The 22,285-nt window shown below is 40.0% G+C and overlaps 1 protein-coding gene across 1 annotated transcript in view; it reads left to right on the forward strand.

The window, feature by feature from the left end:
* cubn (cubilin (intrinsic factor-cobalamin receptor)) overlaps positions 1–22,285 on the forward strand; it is a 90,338-nt gene that overhangs the window by 40,018 nt on the left and 28,035 nt on the right. The window contains 18 exon segments of the mRNA XM_025054505.1: positions 1,864–2,045; positions 2,221–2,377; positions 3,970–4,086; positions 4,242–4,355; positions 4,898–5,026; positions 5,153–5,285; positions 6,125–6,330; positions 7,856–8,037; positions 8,614–8,806; positions 9,739–9,936; positions 10,035–10,181; positions 12,925–13,115; positions 16,177–16,345; positions 16,425–16,599; positions 18,880–19,058; positions 19,172–19,381; positions 19,998–20,138; positions 20,636–20,820. Of these exon segments, the coding sequence (XP_024910273.1) occupies positions 1,864–2,045; positions 2,221–2,377; positions 3,970–4,086; positions 4,242–4,355; positions 4,898–5,026; positions 5,153–5,285; positions 6,125–6,330; positions 7,856–8,037; positions 8,614–8,806; positions 9,739–9,936; positions 10,035–10,181; positions 12,925–13,115; positions 16,177–16,345; positions 16,425–16,599; positions 18,880–19,058; positions 19,172–19,381; positions 19,998–20,138; positions 20,636–20,820 (3,008 nt within the window).

Here is a 22,285-nt window from a genome sequence, read left to right on the forward strand (position 1 = left end):
GGCAGAGTTAAAGATGCTAAGATTCTCTTTAGGAGTGACAAGAATGGACAGGATCAGGAATGAGGTCATTAGAGAGACAACGCAGACAGGAAGGTTTGAAGAAAAAGCTAGAGAAGCAAGATTGAGATGGTTTGGACATGTGCAGAGGAGGGACAGTGGATACATTGGTAGAAGAACGTTAGAGATGGAGCTACCAGGTAGGAGACAAAGAGGAAGGCCAAAGAAGAGATATATGGATGCAGTGAGAGAGGACATGCAGATAGTTGGAGTCAAAGTGGAAGATGCAAAGAACAGGGCAATATGGAAATCAATGATTCGCTGGCAACCCCTGAAAAAAGGGACAAAGCCGAAAGAAAAAAAAGATCACTATTTACTATTACTTATTTATGTATTTACTATACTTTGATTAAATGGCTGTAGTTGCATAGCACAATACCGTCTGACTCGATACTTCTATGGTCTTTACTTTAGCCCTAGTCATTAGCATCTTAAAATAGAATTTAATCTATCTTTTTTTTATTATTATTATTTTTGTTTCTTTAAATGTAATTGCTTAGGATCTATCAGCAATCCCGATCTACTTATTGGGCACCTCTGCTGTAGAGAGTCATGCTGTATAACAAATATTTCTGTATAGTTCATATTTGCGATATGCTGAGGAACAGAAACGGGCACGCATTATGTGACCCAGTTTGTATTGGATCATGCAGTCAGGTATGAGGCATAGCTCTCCACTGCTTCACCCAGGATTTCTGCCCTGTATTTGATGGCGAAATAATCAAATCGGCGATTTCAAATGTCAAAAATGTGTAGAGTCATACTGAGTATGCATCTTTAACACAGATAAGTGGAAAATATTAATATTTATTTATGTACTTTTTTTTCTTTTTTATCATGATTGAAGAGGGGACATTGCCTCCCGTGACCGCACGTCACTGATTTACGTATATATTTACCCTTTACGAACCTCCCCCACATTGTTATCATCCCTCCCTAGCCTGTATTACCCTTTTCCACACAATTATATTGTAGTGGAGTGGTAGAATGAGATAGAGGCAGCTTTTATTTTATTAGAAAGCGATTTATTATCTCACTTGTAATCAGCACTGTTCTCAGCCAAACCGATTGAAGCAGTACTTGACCAGCACGAAACTACGGTAAGCCAGTCGGCTCCAACACAAGGAACAGAACACACTGCACATGTGCATGGCACCGAACATACAGAACATAACCATTTATTCCCCAACCGTCACAATATGCACATTAGAGTTATATAATGGCGACGTAGAGCGAAGTGAACGAGAGAGTGGCCAACAGCAATGGGAGATGCTGAGAGATGCTATGATGCATGAGTCAATCAACGTGAGGAACAGAAGAGCATGCTCAATTAGCCAATAGTACGCATTGTATTATGCCAATAGTATGCTGTGTACGATCTTGTCTAGGTAAACAAAGCTACCAGCAATCATTTTCAAATGCGCTTAGTTCAATTTCAAAACTAGGTAAACAAAGCTACCAGCAATCGTTCTCAAATGCGCTTAGTTCAATTTCAAAATGAGATTCCACATTTTTAAAGCAAAAACATTCATATGTATAAATATTTTATGTCTTTTACCACATTTCATGAATTAGCAAGAGCAGCAGAACGGATTAAAAAAATGGAGAACCGCGATATAGAAATGGAACACCCTAATGCATAATATAACGAAAAATGCTGGTTAAATAAATTGCAGATTGCTGATAAATGGCTGTAAACATTGTCACATTCATAAATCAAGTGCTTTATTCTTCAATAAATGATAAAAAAACATTGGTGAAATACAACAGTTGTTTGACACTATCAGTAATGGTGTTTGTCTGCAGGCTGTGGAGGTCCAGTTACCGCACCAAGTGGGGAAATCCATTCCCCATCATATCCTAACAGTTATCCCAATAATGTTGACTGCACCTGGGTTATTAGCGTTGATGCTCAACATCGGGTCTTCTTCAATTTTTCTGACCTCGACATCGAAAGTCACAGCAACTGCTCCTGGGACTATGTGGCGGTAGGTGAAAGATTTAAGTGATATTTACATTTGTTCATTGTTTGCTTGGACTTAAGCTCTAACCATTTATGATGTAATCACTATGTTATCAGAACCAAAAATCTGAACCATGCCAAACTGACAATCTGTGTCTTTTTGCTAAATTCAAACCAACATAACTACTGTCCTTTTTTAGATTTATGATGGAGAGACAGCTTTTTCTTCTCTGCTTGCACATGTGTGTGGTAATAGCCTGCCAAGCTACGTTACGTCAACCCAGAACAGCATTACTGTTCGCTTTAGGTCTGACTCAAGCCGCAGCCACCGGGGATTCAGTGCTCACTTCTCTGAAGGTAAGTATTAATCATTAGTTCATGACTGCAAATCAACACAAAGTCACTGTCACTTTCATTGTGTGCTTGTGACATTAACATGTTTTCTTTGATTGTATGGATGGATAGATAGATGGATTGATGGATATGACTGCTTACTCTGATAAAGAGACATTTATTTTGTCATTTTCTCTAAAATAATTATCGATGGTCAGCAATATTCAATTTTTTAAAAATTTACTGATTAATTGCGATATAATCAATCTTTTCCACAATTGTAATTAAAATGTACATTATTTTACTAGTTCTGGGCAAACAACGTAATGATCATTTGTAAAATGAATCAGATTAAAATTTGTAGGCATTTAAACGCATGAGTAGAAGAGTGGTCCAATATGTAGTTGATACATATACCCTGCAAAAAAAACATCAAGCTTTCCCACTACCACAGTCTCACTAAGCAAAACTTTCAAACTTGATTTAGTGTGAAGAATATTGTTGAGGACAACTCTTGAAGCATTTTAGACACCAACAGTAATGACTTAAAAATCCACCGACTTTATGGAGCTTATTATTGAGTTTAAAATTAATAATAATTTTATTTAATTTCAAACTTTCTTTGCTGGGGCCCCCTTTTGGTTCACAACCCCCCCTCCTCCCCACCTAGAAAAAATTCCATAACACACACCGATGCTTTATCTTCTGCTTGTGTTTACTTGGGAGTTCTGTGAAAAAACAATTCATGCTAGCATTGTCAACTTTGTTCAGTTGGCAGGAGTGAGATTTTGTGCGTGGTGAAGGGCGAGGGCTGCACTGCACGGTGCTGCTACTGCTGCTTTAAACAAATTACAGGCAACCGCAAAAAACGAGAGCAAGAATTAAAAATACTGGACTCTTTTGCAATATTATTATCAGATATTAATTTTACACTGCGTTCAACCAATCAGTCCTTTTTTGCCAGTCCTTTGTTAAACATTTACAACATTGGGCAATATGCTGCGCTACGTTTCATTTATTTATTAAATCCGTGCCCCCCCTGCAATGGCACTGAGCCCCCCACTTTGGGAACCTCTGGATTAGTCACAAATAAATAAGTGTGAAATAAATCTCTCCGCTGTTATTGGTTTTTCTGGTCCAATAACATACACATACAATTTTTTTATTATTATTTTTGTCATATTTTGGATCTTGTGTTACTGTAATATGCCCCCTGTCTTTTGTACTTTTCTAATGTTCTCCAAACAGAGTAGTACAGTTAGTAGTACAACAATTGAAATGTTGATATGTCCCCAAGTCACAAAGAAACATATATTGTCCTATGTCCTTTTCATTATGTCTGTATATAGGATGCATCCATATTCATTCTGTGTGGTTTTCCTGACACAAAAACACATGCTGCATTTTGAAATTGTGTTTTAGGTTTGAGCATTGTGTGCAAATACCAGAATGCATACCATTGTGATTTAGAGCAATCAAAGTGGATGGATGATGGAATTTGTAGATATACTACACAGTACACACAATTTTGACCATGCATTAAATTGCGTTCAATTTGAATTTAAAATAAGTGTTAGCAGACACATAATAAAATATTATTTTGTTGCCTTCATTAGCTTGTGGTTCAAGTATTACCACAGATGATGTTGGTGGTTTTGTTGCATCCCCACGATACCCGTCACAATATCCAGCCAATCAGAACTGCAGCTGGATCATCAGGGCTAGAGAACCATGTGAGTATCCTCAGCATTTACGAACAGTGCACAAAAAGTAATTTCCGCCTTAAAAAACACATTTTTTTTTCTGTTTTTCTGTTTCTGTTTTTCTGTTCTATTTTCTGTTTTTTTTTTTTTGTCTGATTTTTGTTTGTTTGTTTTACCATGGGCAGTCAACCATGTAACTCTGTCATTCACCGATTTTGAGTTAGAGATGGTGTCATCTAACTGCTCCCATGATGCTGTGGAAGTCCTAGATGGAGACAACTACCAGGCACCTTCAATAGGTATTATACACAATGAATGAGTGAGAAAAAAAGGTTTGAATAGTTATTTTCTTCCTTCTCCAGAAGCCCCTTGTTTGTAGAAGTAGAATAGATTAATCTTTTATTGTCATAAAATTTGATGTCTAACTTTTGTCTGTTTTGTTTTTTCATAATTAGGCTATTTGACATAAAATTTGATGTCTAACTTTTGTCTGATTTGTTTTTTCATAATTAGGCTATTTTTTTATTTACTATTTACAATTAATTTCCTCACCATTTGTCTATGTGATAGTGACAAGCAGAACAATTAGTTAATCACCTGGCAGCAGGTGCCCTAAAAACCTTTTAAAAGTGAGAATTAGTTTGTCTCCCTTCAGTTTGATCAGTATATGTATCCTTTTTTAACCAAACAGACCCAGGTCTGTTGCTTAGTAGGCACATTTTTAGTAAATTAACTACTAGTAGATTGTAGTGTTTAAATTAAATATACTTTTTGCGTCTGTGGCTCAAAAAAGTTGGGAAACACTACAAATAAACATAAACATTATGGAATTTCTTATTAGGACGTTTTTGTGGCGATGAAGTACCTCATCCAATAACATCGTTAAGTAACTCTTTGGTGGTCAACTTTGTCTCTGACAACTCGGTCTCCAGAAAGGGGTTCAGAGCTACCTACTCAGCATCCACTTCCAGTAAGACACACCATAACTCATGTCTCACATTTTGATATTCACCCTTGTAATATGAAAAATATGATTTTATTACACAGAGATACAGCAATCAGTAAGACAAACAACCATTTGTTTCCTTTTGTTTAGGTTGTGGAGGCGATCTGGTGATGGAAACTGGCGCATTCAACAGTCCTAACTTTCCAGATGCTTATCCACCAAATGTTGAGTGTGTGTGGACCATCAAAAGCTCACCAGGGAACCGTATACAACTCTCATTTATGTAGGTCTAAGATTTTTGCTTCAACTATGACCTTGCTCACACACATTATAATATATAACATGCTTAAGACTTGTAGATATTCCGGTAAAGGAAATTGTGTCTGCATTCTAAAAAAAACCCTCAAGACAATATACAGTATTGGCCAACCGATTTTATCAGTGGATATTACCATAATTATATAATATCGATATAGTATCATTATCGGTTTTTCCTCCAGCAATGAAAACCTGATCAAATAAAAATAGTTGTTGTTATTGTTGTTATGACACTGCACACAATGAAATGTGTCCGCCCTCTTTAACCTAAACAGCTGCAAATATTGGTATTTTTTGACATCAGGAATCGAAAAGTGTTTGGACAATATCACCAAATCAGATATTGGTTTCCTGTTTCCTGCAACCAGACCTCTGTTCGAAGATCAAGCTGACAATCGCAAGCAATTCTATTCTATTTCCAGTCTGAGCTTTTTCTTTATATTATAAGAAGAGGAAAACAATGACAGGAATAACTTAATCCTACTTAGGATTCATCATTAATAATGTATTATTGAAGAGAACCTGGAACAAGTGATTTAAAGCATCAGTTCTGGAGAAAAAATATATTTTAAAGTTAGTTAGGTTTATTTAAGTAAGAAGTGGCCCAATCCTTACATAGGCTTAAGGGAGCGGTGCCCAAGTAGATTGGGATCTACCAGTAGATTGAAATGGAAAAGCTGGTAGATCAGATAGAGTGTGGACACCCCTGCCTTAAGGTTACACTTGTAAAACCAGTGGAGCATTTCACATACATCCTGCTCATCCGTCTCATAGTCTGTGTTTGTCTATGTTTTCTGTATCCAGTACATTTCATCTGCAAGGAGATTCTGGCTGCCACAATGACTACCTGGAGATCAAAGAGGTCAACTCCACCGGGCCTGTTATTGGTCGCTTCTGTGGAACGTCACTACCCTCCAATTACACTTCTGTGATTGGCCACATCCTGTGGGTTAAGTTTGTTTCGGATGCCTCAGTGAGTGGAGCAGGATTCCGAGCATCTTTCTCGCATTGTGAGTGACAACCTTACCTCTAAAGAACTTCAGTTATTACAACATGAAATTGGGATTAGGCTGTTACAGTAAACAAGTTCTTAATGTTCAATCTGCTTGACTATTATGGCATCTTGAAAACAAACTTACAAAGTCACAAAAAGTAATATTTGCATTACGTGCATCACAAGGTCCGAAAATTGACCAGTCACATTAAAACTACTCTACAACAAATAGCAGTCACCACACATGCAATTTTTTTGCAGTCTAAACACAACCTCCTCAGCCTTAACCCTCTTGCGGTCCTTTGGGTCTTGGTGTCCACCGGGTCGTCCGTGTACAAGAGTACAAGAGTACAAGAAGGCACATTTTCCTTCAATAAAGAAGGTTTTAACCAAACAATAAACATAATGTTCAGGATACACAAGCAAATGTGGATGTTTTAAAAGATGACAGCTCTGTCTGCTGTGGCATGCACATTTTGTACTGCATGATACAATTATTGCCTCGTTTTCAAACAAAGGGCTTGTTGAGATATGGCTCCATGAGAGCTCCCTGCTTGGCAACCCTTAACCTCCATTTTTTGTTCAACACCAGCCATTATCCAATGAAAGGCTAGAGCCTGTCTCTTAGTCAGCGTTATCTGGCTACATTATAATAGTGGAAAATCAATTTTTATTTATTTATTTTTACTCGTAACGGGTTATTTTCAAATGTAGCAAAGTAAAATACTTGAGTCAAAATGTATTAAAAATAAAATAAAAAAAAGTACTAAATGTAATGCACTAGCTTTCACTTCTGGTTTATATCAATAATGTGTAATGTTTAGCTAGATGTGCTTTGTCCAATTCAGCCTTCTAATGTAATGTAATATATTTACACTTCAGCAAATTATTATATACCATATTTCTCGGACCATAAGGTGCACCACATTATAAGGCGCAACATCAATGAACGGGAATATTTTCATACATAAGGTGCACCGGCTTATAAGGCGCGTAAGCGAAACAAAACAGTCAGCGAAACAATTAAGCGGAATCAAGCATGTCCAGATCCCTCTCGTCAATATCCGAGTCAGTCTCGTTGCTGTTAATTAGTTTGTAGTATTGATGAGTCAGTCTCGTTGCTGTTAATTAGTTAGTAGTATTGATAAAAAAGGAAAAAAAAAGAGTTTTTGACCACGAAAAAATTGACAGTCATGCGTCTGAGTCGTCCTGCATCACACCATCGATAATTAAAAAAACAACGTAGATTCTCCGGGTGTTGGGAGGCACGACGCAACGTTTCACGGATTTGGGTTACACAACCATACTGTAATAATTGTTGTTGAGCATCTTCTAATGGTGATAGAGTTAAACGTCATTGTTGGCTCCTAGTATGCTTCAGTTGTGTGCCATCACGTGTGATGCGCTGTGTGGTTTGGCGTTATAAAATCAGTTCGAGCTCAGTAAGCGCAACCAGAAGTAATACATACAGTAACACCTTATAGTGCGGAAAATAAGGTAAACTAAATGTAACATTTGATTTTTGTTTACCTTTTTCTTAGTGTATGGTAATGACCTGACTGGGGAGTATGGTCAACTTGCATCTCCACTGTATCCCAGAACATACCCAAACAATGTGGATTACCACTGGACAATAACCGTGGAGGGAGACCACTACATCCAAATTCGCTTCTTGGACATGGATATTGAGGATCATTATGACTGCCACTTCGACACACTTAAAGTAATATTCTCAGTAATTCAGGTCATTTTTTTATTTGAAGCAGTAGATTCAAGTAAAGTCCCACTGGGCCGTCTTGGTCTCAGCGTAGCAGCACTGTTTGAATTAATGTACATGATACTCATGTTTATCTGTTCTACATGACCATGAGGTAAAGAATTAATGTTGCATGAGGCACTCAAAGGTTTGTACAAAAAAATCCAAACAAATATCTACATATGTAGGAGGTCCTCATCTTATGCTGAAATTTCATTCCATAACTCGATTAGCACAGTGGAATGTATGACGTACAACCAGAGAATGTAAACAAAGCCATCTTCTACTTATAGCACCGTGTGACGACATATTCTTCCTCTTTGCTTGACAACTAGATCCAGTGCAAATATTTTTTCAATGCCATACATCGATGATGGAACAAGACTTTCTCAATACATTTACAGGACATGGTGATGTAACCATGAAACGTCGTAGGTTGAGGACGTTGTAGCTCACCAGGACCCCCCTCCCCCCTTGTATATTTGTGTGTCCGTGTATGGGGAGGCAACATTAAGTTGTCAACTGCACTCTGTCTATCCCCAGATATTTGATGGATCTAGTGTTCACAACTACATACTAGGAACCTTCTGCGGTCTCGCACTGCCCCCTCCTGTTCAAAGTTCTGGCAGCACAGTTACCTTGCAGTTTCAGTCTGATTCAGTGGTCGGAGGACGTGGCTTCCTCTTGGAATGGCTCAGTCTTCAGGATTCTGGACCACCACCGACGATCAGTCCCGGTCAGTAACTCAAACCAAACTTTACATTTTTTTAAACATTTCAAATATGTCTGACTGCTCAAGTTGAAGATAATCCAAGTAAACTGCTAGCTATGGAGCCTCAGCCATGTAGACAGCCCATGATGTATTTCGTATATGTGTTCTCGTAAAATTTCTCAGTTAGTTGTTGTTTTTTTATGGTTACAAAACAAATCCTTCATTCAGAATGTCAGGAAACTCTCTGTTAGATAGGACTGTAAAATATGCTGTTAGTTCATACCCCAGTTTCCTAACACACAAAGAATAAAATAAAAATCAAATAAAGAATCACTTACGCAATCTCAAAGTTTTAAAAGTTTTACTTGCAGCAAGGAGTGCAGTACAATGGTTACATTCAGAACCGCACTGAAGAACTCCTTACAGCCATGTGGTGTTCACGTGCCACTTCTGAGTGCTGATTGGCAAAGGCTGCTCTAAACAAATCTTCTCCACCAATAGGAGCCATTTGCATGCGCTGCAGTTAATCAAGTCAGATAAGACCATGCAGTTCGGATGTTAAACTCTCTTTGTCTTTTGTTGGTCTTCTGTCGGTCTCCTTATTTGGGCAAAGAAACTAGTTCTGGCCGGTTCTGTGTCCTGTCTCTATCTCCAAGTGTAACAGTCAGTACCATTCGGTGCTATCCATATCATCCCGTTATGTAAATCATCAGCATGCACACCTTTCTTCAGTACTTTTCCATTTAGTACAGCATAACATAAACATTCAATAATAGTATAAATTGATATGGAAACTTTATATAAGGAATATATTGTAAAGATTGAATAAATGTATTTACAACATCTTAACACAGAACATAACATCATCAAACTTATCTCCCTTTTTGCCCCCCCATCTCTCCTTTTGTCACTCCCTCTTTTCTCTCTCTTTTTCTCTGTCTGTTTGCCTTTGTCAGGTGCATGTGGAGGAATGCTGATGACAGGGGATAGCCCTGCCTTTCTGTTCTCTCCTGGTTGGCCTGACGACTACGCTAACGACCAGGATTGCACATGGTTGATCCGTTCTCCAGGCGCAACTGTAGAACTTAACATTTTATCCCTTGACATAGAGGACTTTCCTATGTGCTTATATGACAACCTTGTTATAAGAGATGGTAATCAATTAGTGTAGAAACATTTAAATGAATTATTGATTAATTCAAGTCACTCCCTTATGAGACTTATTTATTGTTCATTGTGTCTGTGTTACCAGGTGATACAAGCCTTTCCCCTGTGCTTGCCAAACTATGTGGTCGGGAACTGCCAGGGTCTCTACATTCTACAGGAGATTCTATGTACATTCACTTTATGTCTGACAGCAGCATAAGTGGCCGGGGTTTTAACGCCTCCTACTCTAGAGGTTGTTCAACATGAGTAGTTAGACACATGCTAGACTAAAGACTCTAAAACTAAACCCAAAGGAAATACCGTTAGCATAATGTTAAACATTGGCCTACATTTTATTTATGATTAAACTAAGGCTCTGTCTGGTTGAAAGTACAGTAGCATCAGAGTTAAATGTACATTAGAGAAATTTGACATGTTTCCATGATCTAATGCAGCTCTTTAGGAGGCAACAGATTGTGAGTAATGCTCGAGATGGGTTGCATGAGAGACCACACTTGTTTTGGTGTTCCTCTGTATCTCAATATGCAAAGGGTTATTTGAAGTATTTGAATCCAGATTTGACTAATTTGAAAAACCCCGAACCTCTGGAGAAATACCTTAGTAATACATTAAAAACAAACAACATCCATCCATCCATCCATCCATCCATCATCTTCCGCTTATCTGGGGCCAGGTCGCAGGGCAACAGTCTGAGCAGGGACACCCAGACTTCCCTCTCCCCAGACACTTCCTCCAGTTCTACCGGGGGGACCCCAAGGCGCTCCCCGGCGTAGTCACTCCAGCGTGTCCTGGGTCTTCCCCTAGGTCTCCTCCAAGAGGGACAGGACCCAAGCATCTCCCGAGGGAGGCGTCCGAGGGGCATGCAATGTACATACACAAGACCCCTTAGCTGCCTCCTCTCAAGGTGGAGGAGCAGCAACTCTACTTCGAGCTCCTCACCCTATCACTAAAGGAGCACCCTGCCACCCTGCAGAACTAATTTCGGCTGCTTGTATCTACGATCTTGTTCTTTCGGTCATGACCCAAAGCTCATAACCATAGGTGAGCGTAGGAAACGTAGATTGACCGGTAAATCGATCAATCTCTCGTTCTATCCTTCCGTCACAAGACGAAAGGATAGAACGAGACCCCAAGATACTTAAATTCCTCCATCTGAGGCAGGCCAGGGGCTTCACACTCGGCTGCGACCCGCCCCAGTGCATGCTGCAGGTCATGGCTCGAAGAAGCCAACAAGACAACATAATTCGCAAAAAGCAGAGATGAAATCCGGTGGCTCCCGAACTGGACCCCACCCGACACCTGGCTGTGCCTAGAAATTCTGTTCATAAAGATAATGAACATAATTAGTGTCAAAGGGCAGCCCTGCCGTAGTCCAACATACACCGGGAACAGGTCTGACTTACTGGCGGCAATGCGAACCAAGCTCCTACTCCGATCGTACAGGGACTGGACAGCCCTTAGAAGAGGGCCCCTGACCCCATACTCTCAAAGCCACAGAATACCACGAGATTGTTCTTTCGGTCATTTTTCCAAGTCCACAAAACACGTGAACTGGTTCGGCAAACTCCCATGAACCCTCAAGCACCCTGTGGAGGGTATAGAGCAGGTCTAGCATTCCACGACCAGGACAAAAACCGCATTGTTCCTTTTTAATCTGAGGTTCGACTATCGGACGGATTCTCCTCTCTAGTACCCTGGATTAGATCTTTCCCGGGAGGCTGAGGAGTGTGATCCCCTGATAGTTGGAACACACCCTTCGGTCCCCCTTTTTGAAAAGAGGAACCACCATCCCGGTGTGCCAGTCCAGGGGTACAGTCCCGGACTGCAACACGATGACGTGTCAACCAAGACAATCTCACAACATCCAGCAACTTGAGGTACTCAGGGCGGATCTCATCCACCCATGGCGTCTTGCCACCGAGCAGCTTCTTGACTGCGTCAGTGACCTCAGCGCAGGAGATGGGAGGATCAGCTGCTGAGTCCTCAGCCTCAGCTTCCTCTGCGGAAGGCGTATCAGTGGGATTGACGAGATCCTTGAGGTATTTCTTCCACCTCCTGACGACATCCCCAGTCGAGGTCAACAGCTCCCCCCACTGTGGCGGGAAACTGCTTCCCCCTCCTGAGGCACCAAATGGTTTGCCAGAATTTCTTCGAGGCCGACTGGTAGTCCTCCTCCATGGTTTCCCCGAACTTTGCCACCAGCCACCAGCCCCAACCCTGGGCCTGGCTCCAGGGTGGGGCCCCGGTACTGCCAATCCGGGCAATGTGAGCTTCTTAGTTTTTAATTTTTTCCACATCAAGGGTAGTTTGAACCGATCTTAGTCTGATTCGTCATCTAGGACCTGTTTAATCACCCTGGGCAAGTTCGAATCCCGGTTAGGGCAGTTGGTTTCTTCCAGTGGACTCACCACCTGCAGGAAGGTTTAGGTACGGTGCAATGTGATTTGGGTGGTGACTGCTGCCCCCGCAACCCGGTAACGGATAAGCGGATGAAAATGGATGGATGGATGGAGGTTAATTTATTTCTAGAGATCAACATTTCTACAAATGTTATACAAAAGACCATTTTCACACTGGTATTCAATACGGTAGCAACACTAGTTTCACTCCATTTGTGTTCACAATACAAACAGTAAAACTATACAATTCACTTGATCCTCAACTAATGCACATTGACTAATTTACCTCAAGATGGGGTTTAAATTCTGAATTAATAAACTCGGGTGCAAAGCCATAAAAAGGTACTACTGTTTCATAACGTGTGCAAAAAAAAACTCAACAAACTTCAAACTTTTAATTGCATTATGCAGTAGATACGTATCTGGAAATGAACAAAAACGTGTGTCAAGTGTGCAGTGATTCCCACATTTAAAGTCAGTGCAAACACAAAAGTTTATTTGCTGCACTTTTACTACTACTACGTGATTGAAAATTAAATTAATTCCTGTATTCTACTTTTACTTTTGTTTTATTAGGTTGTGGTGGCCTTTTACACGTTGACAGAGGGGTACTGAGCAGTCCAAACTACCCTCTGAACTACCTATCCTCACAGAACTGTAGCTGGCATGTGATGGTGACTCCTGGCTTCAGAGTTTCAGTCACCTTCCATAGTCCCTTCCAGGTTCAAGGCTATGGAACTGACTGCAGCTTGGGAGACTATATTGAGGTTTATACCCAGACAGCACACAGCTACACGTAACACACATGTAAAACTAGGGATGACCCATTAAAATATGTTCCTAACTAAGACTTAAACTACAAATATGCTATAAACCAGTCTGGATTATAAGATTAAACTGTAACTTAACCTAAGTACCAATTTAGTCAATAGAACTTTTTTTCCTTTAGTTAAGGATAAGATGACCAGATGTTAATTTTTGTTGAGTTATTATATGAAAAAGCCTAGAGAGCACTGTGTAATATTTTAATTTATTTTATAAAATCCAAATGGGTTTTTATAGTAGCCAATTCTAATAGAATTTAATTACATTTTCATTTATTATTTACTGAACATTTATTAGTGCCTTAAAACAAATTATACAGTATTATAGTACCCATTAATATACCTATTATACAGTATTATAGTACCCATTAATCTAGATATATCTATATCTAGATATACATAGTAATATTAAGAATAAGATTATGTGTGCTTTAATGCTTTATTCATTGTACAATGTGAAATGAAAATTCAGTGTTGACAACGACACAGTACAATACAAGATATAAAGAGTAAAGTTTAGCATAGTGCAAATAACGAACAAATAAAGATATCAGCTGGGCGTTTCTTAACATTATACTGACCAGTTTGCAGGTATACAGTGGTCCTTCTCTATATCGCGGTTTTCCTTTAGCTCCCTTAGTACATTGCAGATTTTTCTTTGATTCTCGCAAGAGTTTCGCTATACACAGTAAATATTACAATACTTTTATTATTTTTGTGCTGAAATTTTTTTTTTCTAACCTAAAAACTACAAACCTCAAATAAACTACAATAATTTACAATAATGTGCGCTCCTGCGCTGTGCCCGGCTTTTATATACGATGAATCCATCTTGGCCAGTATGCACTCCTCTGTTCACTCTCCTCTCTTTTTGGTCCCGGCTCCTACTAATATAAGGAGAGGCTGAATTACTCCAATTGCACTCACCTGCGTCAGGGGCTGCACCTGTGTTGCCACTCCCATGCTCTCCCGCCTGCAGCTGATTTAAACTCTGCCGCAGCCCCTCAATGTGTGTTTAATTTATTTAAACCATACATCATGGCTGGTCTCACCACCGTTCTGTAAACCTTTCCCTTCACCTTAGCTGACACTCTTCTATCACAGATCACTCCTGACACTTTTCTCCAGCTGTTCCATCCTGCCTGTACTCTATTCTTCACCTCTCTTCAGTTGACCAGTTGATCCTAAGTACCTAAACTCCTGCACCTTCACCACCTCTGCTCCTTGTAACCTCACTATTTCACTGTTCTGCCTTTTGTTTACACACATGTACTCTGTCTTGCTACGACTGACCTTCATTCTTCTTTATAGTGCAAACCTCCATCTCTCTAGGTTCTCTTCTAGCTGCTGCCTACTCTCACTACAGATCACATCATGTAATCTGCAAACATCATAGTCCATAGTGACTCCTGTCTGACAAGAAGGGGCTCAGGACCGAACCTTGATGTAGTCCCACCTCCACCTTGAAGTCTTCTGTCCTTCCAACAGCACACCTCACTACTGTTGTACTATTCTCATACATGTACTGCACCAAACTAACATACTTCTCTGCCACTCCTGACTTCCTCATACAAAACCACAATTCCTCCCTTGGCACTTTGTCATATGCCTTTTCTAGATCTACAAATACACAATGCAGCTCCTTCTGACCTTCCCTGTACTTCTCCATCAACATCCTCAAGGCAAATATTGCATCTGTGGTACTCTTCCTAGGCATGAAACCATACTGTTGTTCACAAATCTCCACTTCCTGCCTCAACCTAGCTTCAACTACTCGTTCCCAAATCTTCATTGTATGGCTCATCAACTTTATCCCTCTGTAGTTGTTACAACTCTGTACATCACCCTTCTTATGAATTGGCACCAGAACACTTTTCCTCCACTCATCAGGCATCTTGTCCGTCTCTAAAATTATGTTGAACAACCTAGTCACTTCTCCTAAACACTTCCATACTTCCACTTTTGTGTCATCAGGACCAGCTGACTTTCCACTCTTCATCCTCTTCAGTGCTTTTCTTACCTCATCCTTTCTAATCTGATCTACCTTCTTCTTAATAGTTTCTGGTTCCTCATTTCTACTTTCCCTTTTATTTTCCTCATTCAACAACTCCTCAAAGTATTCCTTCTATCTTCTCAGCACACTTTCCTCACTTGTGATTCCATTCCCCTCTCTGTCCTTAATCAACCTCACTTGCTGCACATCCTTCTCTTGCCAATCTATACAAATCATTTTCTCCTTCTTTTGTGTCCAAACAACTCCTCATATGCCTTTTGTTTAGCCTTGGCCACTTCCCTCTTCACCTCCCTTGTCCTCTCTTTGTACTCCAGTCTGTTCTCTTCTGTTCTGTCAATGTCCCACTTCTTCCTCGCTAATCTCTTTCTCTGCACAGTTTCCTGGACCTCATCATTCCACCACCAGGTCTCTTTGTTCTCATTTATCTGCCCAGAGGACATACCTGTGACCGGGTCAAATGAGAGGAAATCCTGGGAAACTGGGCATGTGTTCAGTTGAATTGAGGAAAGACTTAATGGGAGTGATTAAGGGGGTGAGCAACACCAGTAATTTATTTTGAGTCAGTTCTTTTGGACAGATGTGATTGGCTGATAGACTAAAGAGGTCAGGATGACCATCTATGGACCATGATGTCTACAAATGAAAATGATGTGGTCAAGCCATGCTATATGGCAGTGATGGCTTAGTGGTTAAGGAAGCGGACTTAGGTTCGGAAGGTTTCAGGTTGGAGTCCACCAGCTGCCATGTTACCACTTTGGTGATGGGTAAACCGCAGAGGTCACATTTCGCTGTGTGCAGTGGTATGCCGTGTCACAATAACAAGTGGTTCACTTTCCTTTCCTACATAATAGCTTTTATTAGGGTTTACTGCATTTAATGTGGGCGCACAAAATTACTAAGTGCATTTGTAGTTTGTTGACTAGGATAATGTTAGTAAGTCCCTGTACATGTTTACGTTTGTAATAAAACTCTTTAACTCTTCATTCACAGCTAAGAAACGGCCCAGGGGTTTCTTCTCCAATGCTTGGACCACGTCTCTGTGGTTCCAGTCCTCCTTCACCGGTCCAAACAACTGATAATCACCTCTTTGTCCACTTCATTTCTGATGCAAGTAATGAAGGCAGTGGTTTCAAGCTGATCTTTGAGGCCCACAGTCAGGGTATGATCGCAATCACTTTTGTTTTCTTCTCTTATAGGTACATTTATTTAATATATTTGTTTTTTTCTTTCACTTTTAGCCTGTGGAGGAAAAATTAGCCTGAATGACAATGATCCTCCGGGCTACATTTCTTCCCCTAACTATCCTCAGAACTATCCCCAAAACGTTGACTGCATCTGGATCATCACTGTGCCTAATGGAGAAGCTGTTCAAATAGACTTTGAGGATGAATTCTACATTGAAACTACACAGGGGTAAGGTGTTCCTTCCTAGGCAGATATTTTGCTAAATGTAGAAAGATAGGTAGATAGATAGGTCAATAGTAGAGATGGAGGAAAAGTAGATTAAGAATCGCAATTCTAATCATCTACGATTCTGAATCGATTCATAAATCGTTTCCGTATAAAAATTCCCTCCGTGTCTTTGCGCGCCCTCAAGGGCTTCCGTACGCAACTTCTGTCACACAATTTTCTCCATGAAAATGAGCTATGGAGGAGCTATGACGGTCCCGTCTTCAATGAAGGCAGGAGTCTGGGCTCATTTTATCTCCTCGGGAATGAGTCATTCAGTATGCAAGGTTAGCAAAATTAAAGTATACTGTGGAAACACTACAAATGCTTGGTTGCATGCCACCACGCAGAGCTAAAAAGAAGCAACAGTGGAACAGCAGCCACCTACAGCCAACCAACGCAGTTGTCAGCACAATCCTAGCAAACTCTGAATGGGCAGAAAAAATAACTATATCTGTTACCTGTTTTATCTTGAAGGTCCTGTGCCCCTGCAGCGTAGTCGAGAACAAAGGCTTTAGATACATGATCAAGACAATTGAGCCAAAATGTCATATGATTACTGTACGAAGAAACAAAGGTAAAATTCTCAGAAACCCTGGCCAAAGCAACCAGAGTAGGTCCGACCTTTGATACCTGGACATCAAGAGCGACCCAGGCCTTTGTTACATTAATCGCTCACTACATCACGGATGCCTTGCTGCTTGAGTCTCGTGTTTTAAGAGTGATGAATGAAAGCCACACGGCTGTGAACATGAATTAAATTTTTCACTCTGTTTCTGATAAATGGAAGCTAACTCTCGCGGATTTGGTGATTGTTACAGATAACAGCTGCTAACATGCTTGCTTGCACAGATAGACAATTTGAAACAAATCAAGTGCCTTGCACATGATCTAAACCTGGTGGTTTGCATAATGTTATTTTTGAATATCTAGGAAATACCCAGTTTCATTGTTGTGTATTTTGAAATGGGCACCTTTGATTGAATCGTGACCCTAAGAATCCCAAATATTCAGTAGATAGGACTTTAATAATCTCTTATTAAAGATGATGCGGGAGACTCAGAGACATTCAAGAAACAATCTACTATCTTCATTGGCTCCCAGACATAACCGGGCTTCTCAAGGACGATTATCTCTCTACTCTCCTGGATGTTTCTGCAGACAAGACGCTCCGAACCCCCACCCCCTCCCCCTGGGACACTTACCCTTACCCCTGATTCAACGCCTTCTTTGGCCCCTTACAGCCTCCCTTCCTCCCCTGTTGCGACGCGGTCGGTGAAGGTCGAGGGCAGCGCAGGTGCTGCTCCAGCCCTCCCAGACTCGATCGTGCTGTAACCCCCCCGCCCCCATTCTCCTGCCCAACTCCCACATGTGCAGATGTTCTCGTGCTGTGATAATGTCTTTGATTGTGCTTTGTGCTGAGAGGTTTTTTTTTTCCAGATCCCACACTGCGCCCCTCTTCCCACGGGGCCTAGTTTGGAGTTGTCTTTTTTTTTCCCCTCCACCTCCTTCCCCAGCGTTTTTCAGTTGTTTTTCATCTATTATAGGGTGCGCCGAATAGGGGCTGTGTCCTGGACTTCCTGTTCCTGTCCCCCCTTGTCAATTATTTGTATTGTTTTATTGTCTATTCATGTCTTCTTGGTACGGGTTGTACCAAACTAATTTCGTATCACCTTTGGTGATATGACAATAAAGTTCCTTCCTTCCTTCCTTCCTTTGGAAGGTCCCTTCACGAAATTTTGGTTCCAGCAACATTACACCATAAAGACAGGAACAAAATAGGAATATAATAATTTGGTTTAACATTTCCAAAGAGATCCTTGGTGCAGCCTCACTGGCTTTCTGTCTTGTGTTGTTACATTACATTACATTACATTTAGCAGACGATTTTATCCAAAGCAACTTACAATTCGAGAAACAATCAAGCTACAGTAAACATAACAGTTCATGAGTAAGAAGAAGGTGCATGTTAGATGTAAGTGGGTTTGTTAAGATAGGAGGTGTTCTTTGATACAGACAACCGGCTTCTAGTCTTCACATAATATAGTGTTCATATAGCAAAAATGAGCTACTGTGCTAAGGTTTTGGTTTGATCTCGATAGCAGTCGGTATCGGTGATAATGTTGGTGGAGTTACCGGGAGCACGGGTAGGATATCACAACTTCTAGTGAGCTGTCTAACCTGGCACTTACGGAGAAAACAAACACCACATACATTTCAGCTGTTTCTTCATGTCTTTCTCAGATGTTCGTATGACTACTTGGAAGTGAGGGATGGCTCAATGTTAAGTGCAAACTTAATTTCCAGACTGTGTGGCAATACTAGACCTTCTACCCAGCATTCCACAGGTTCCTCCATTCTACTTCGGTTTCGAACTGACACCAGTGTAACACATAAAGGATTCAAGGCAAAGTTCTCAATAGGTAAATTCCTGAAAATACCAGAAATTATAAACAATGTACAAATCTTTGAGCTGTATATACATTTTAATCCCATTTTATTTTAATTTTTTAAAATATATTTTCATTCCTTACAGCAACATGTAGTGGCACGTTCAGAGGTCAAAGTGGAACAATCACTAGCCCTGGCTTTCCAGGTTCTTATTATCCCGCCAGCTCTAACTGTGAGTGGTATGTGGAGGGACCCACAGGGCACTACCTGACCCTTAGCTATGGGAACTTCAGCCTGCAGTTGAGCCCGGAATGTCTTGCCGACTATGTGGAAATCAGAGAATATAATGCAACAGGTAATACAAGACAATCCAAATCTGTAACGATTTAAAACAAATGTATTATTAATTTTTATTATTAATTTATTATTTTATTTTAAATGGCCAGCCCCAAATGTGTCTGTCCAGAAGAATTCTGATTCTCCCACAAATATATTTGGTAACCCCTGTTAGGATAGATGTATGGGTTATAGCTTATATATACCAGTAAGCTTATTTTAATTAAAAAATATCATGTGATTTTACTCACATGTCATCTCTTAAGAACCCTATATAAGAGTTTCTATGCAGGGAACAGAATTGAAATCAATCATTTAAAATTAAAATACTTTAAAATTTAGTTACACTTGACTGCATTGGGATGCAAACTGCTCTTTGGTGTTTATATTTCTCCTAGGTCTATTAAAGCAGCAGGGTAGCTAAATTTTTACCACTACTATATACAACAACCTTAAAAGGTGTAAACACCACTAGATGGGAGGAGGGGCTGCGCAGGGTTAATTCCAATCACCGTTTTGCCATTTGCACTATTCACTCTGCAAATACTGAATACTGGTTAGATCAGTTTTTCTAACAGATGTTAGTTTGTCTTTAACTTAGTGAAACAATATTTTGTCTTTTATGTGTATTTAAGGAAAACTACTTGGTCATCACTGTGGCAGTGAACTCCCAGCACATATGGAAACGTCTGACAGCTTTGCCTACATTAGGTTTGTCAGTGATGCCGTCCAGAATGCTGCAGGGTTCAGTCTGTCATTTGAGGCCAGCGTTGAAGGTAATGGTGTACATAATTGATTGGGTGACCAAAATCCCTTTATGAAATGTAAAGCTCTTTCAACTGACTCATATGTGTTCATCAATTAGTCACTCCCAACAAACACAATCACCTTATACCCCAAAAACCTATTATAATAAAATTAAACATTTTAACTTTAAAGTTAAAATGAAACTGCAATTTAAAGTTTTTATGTTTTTAGGGCTGTTGAAATAAACACATTAATTGCATTGCTTAATTTGTGAAGATTAATCTGATAAAAATGTTAAGGCATTTTAACACATTATCTTCTCTAATTCCACTTAAATCCAGTTATTGTTGTTTCTGTTTTTTTATTAGATTAATCAACAGTGTTCCTCCCATGTTCTCTAATTCTCAAATTTAGGAATGTAGGAGTCTTTATTTTTCAGTTGCACCTGCGCCAGGCCAGTAATTTTTTGATGGAATCTAGTTTTAACTTTTAAAAATATCTTCTTCTGGTTTCCTAATTCTTGTAGTATGTGGAGGAGAACTGAATGCCCAGTCAGGAACTATTTCATCTCCCAATTACCCCAACTTGTACCCGCACAGCCGTGTGTGTTACTGGAAAATTCGGGTGTCACCAGACCGCCGGGTGATATTTACAATCGATGACCTGAGGCTGGAGGATTCTGGTACATCTTGTGCATATGACTACGTTGAAGTGAGTCTCTCTTTGTCAGTCTTTATTTATAGTTGTTTGTTACCATTTTATTGTCACTTAATTTTTTAACTTGTTTTAGTTCTTTGGCAAAATTTAAATATGTTTTACCATCTATTATCAATTTGAAAATTGTTGCAGAAGGGTATAACCGATACTGCACACCAATTACATAATGTTATTATATCTTTATCATACCTGTAGTTTGATTACAAAAAAATATTTGAGATTTCGCTTTGGCCCAGAGGCAATGTCATTGGGTTCACCTCCTGGGCAAGATCGAATCCCGGTTAGGGCCGTTGGTACCTTCCAGTGGACTCACCACCCACAGGAAGGTTCAGGGAGGTTGGTATGATGCAATGTGATTTGTGTGGCGGGCATAGAGACTGCTGCCCCCGTGACCCGGGAACAGATAAGCGGGTGAAAATGGATGGATGGATGGATTTGAGATTTGACAAATAAGAATACAATTCAAATATACATGCTAATTTTTTAATTAAAAAAAGTCATTCAGCTTGTGAACTAATTTGTTTTATTTGGACAAAAGAACTGTTTCTCGACTATGGGAGATACGGAATTAGAAGAGGCATGATTAACAGAATTGCACTCACCTGCAGCCGGTGCTGCACCTGGATCACCACTCCAATGCTCTCCCTCCTGCAGCTGATTGCTAACCTTCACCACACGGACAGCCATAAGGAACACATTAACTATAATGTGGTCAGAGACAGATTGAAGATTGAGGTGAAGATTGATATTAGGTCCTTGTGTATTTCTAGCATGGATGTTGCGTAGGCAGAGTGTGACGTCATGAGGGATCAAGACTTGGGTGGTGTCTTCAGAGGGGATATTCCTGTCCAACTGGGTATAGATGATGTTTAGCTCTTTGGCTAAAGTGGAGCAGCTGGTGACTGTGGGAGCTACTCCCATGTTGTTCAAGGAGTTCTTGAAGTGGGTTTCAATGCCTTGTATGCCAGTTTGACAGAGCTAATACACTTCCTCAACGCTGTTCCGACCGGACCATGTTTTTTTTTTTTGCAGTTTTTGGATTTCTTCCTCTTCTGAAGATGATTCATGTGGTGTGTAACTAACTCTGTGACTGTGATTTCAACTCAATTTGACTGTCGGGTCATTTTGACCCGAAGACAATATTTGTACCTTTTTTTGTACAGCTTACATGGAAAATGAATAAAGGCAACAATTCACCTTTTCTAATGTTGGGATCAATCTAGGAAAATTCATCAAATTTCAAGTTGAAAAATTATCAGGAAAAGTCATCAAATTTCAAGTTGAAACATTATCGTTATGGGGATTTTTATTTGATTTTTAACACAGTGGCGGGTCATTTTGATTCCCTTGGGAGTTCCCTTCGGGAAATTAAGGCTCAAGCCGCAGTGCAGCACTAAAGGCAATAGTAAGGAAAAGGAAAGTGAACTCCTTGTCATTGTGACATTGTGACACACATCAC

Source organism: Cynoglossus semilaevis, chromosome 3 (genome assembly GCF_000523025.1).
Source record: "Cynoglossus semilaevis isolate Cse_v1.0 chromosome 3, Cse_v1.0, whole genome shotgun sequence".
In the NCBI taxonomy this organism is placed as follows: domain Eukaryota; kingdom Metazoa; phylum Chordata; class Actinopteri; order Pleuronectiformes; family Cynoglossidae; genus Cynoglossus; species Cynoglossus semilaevis.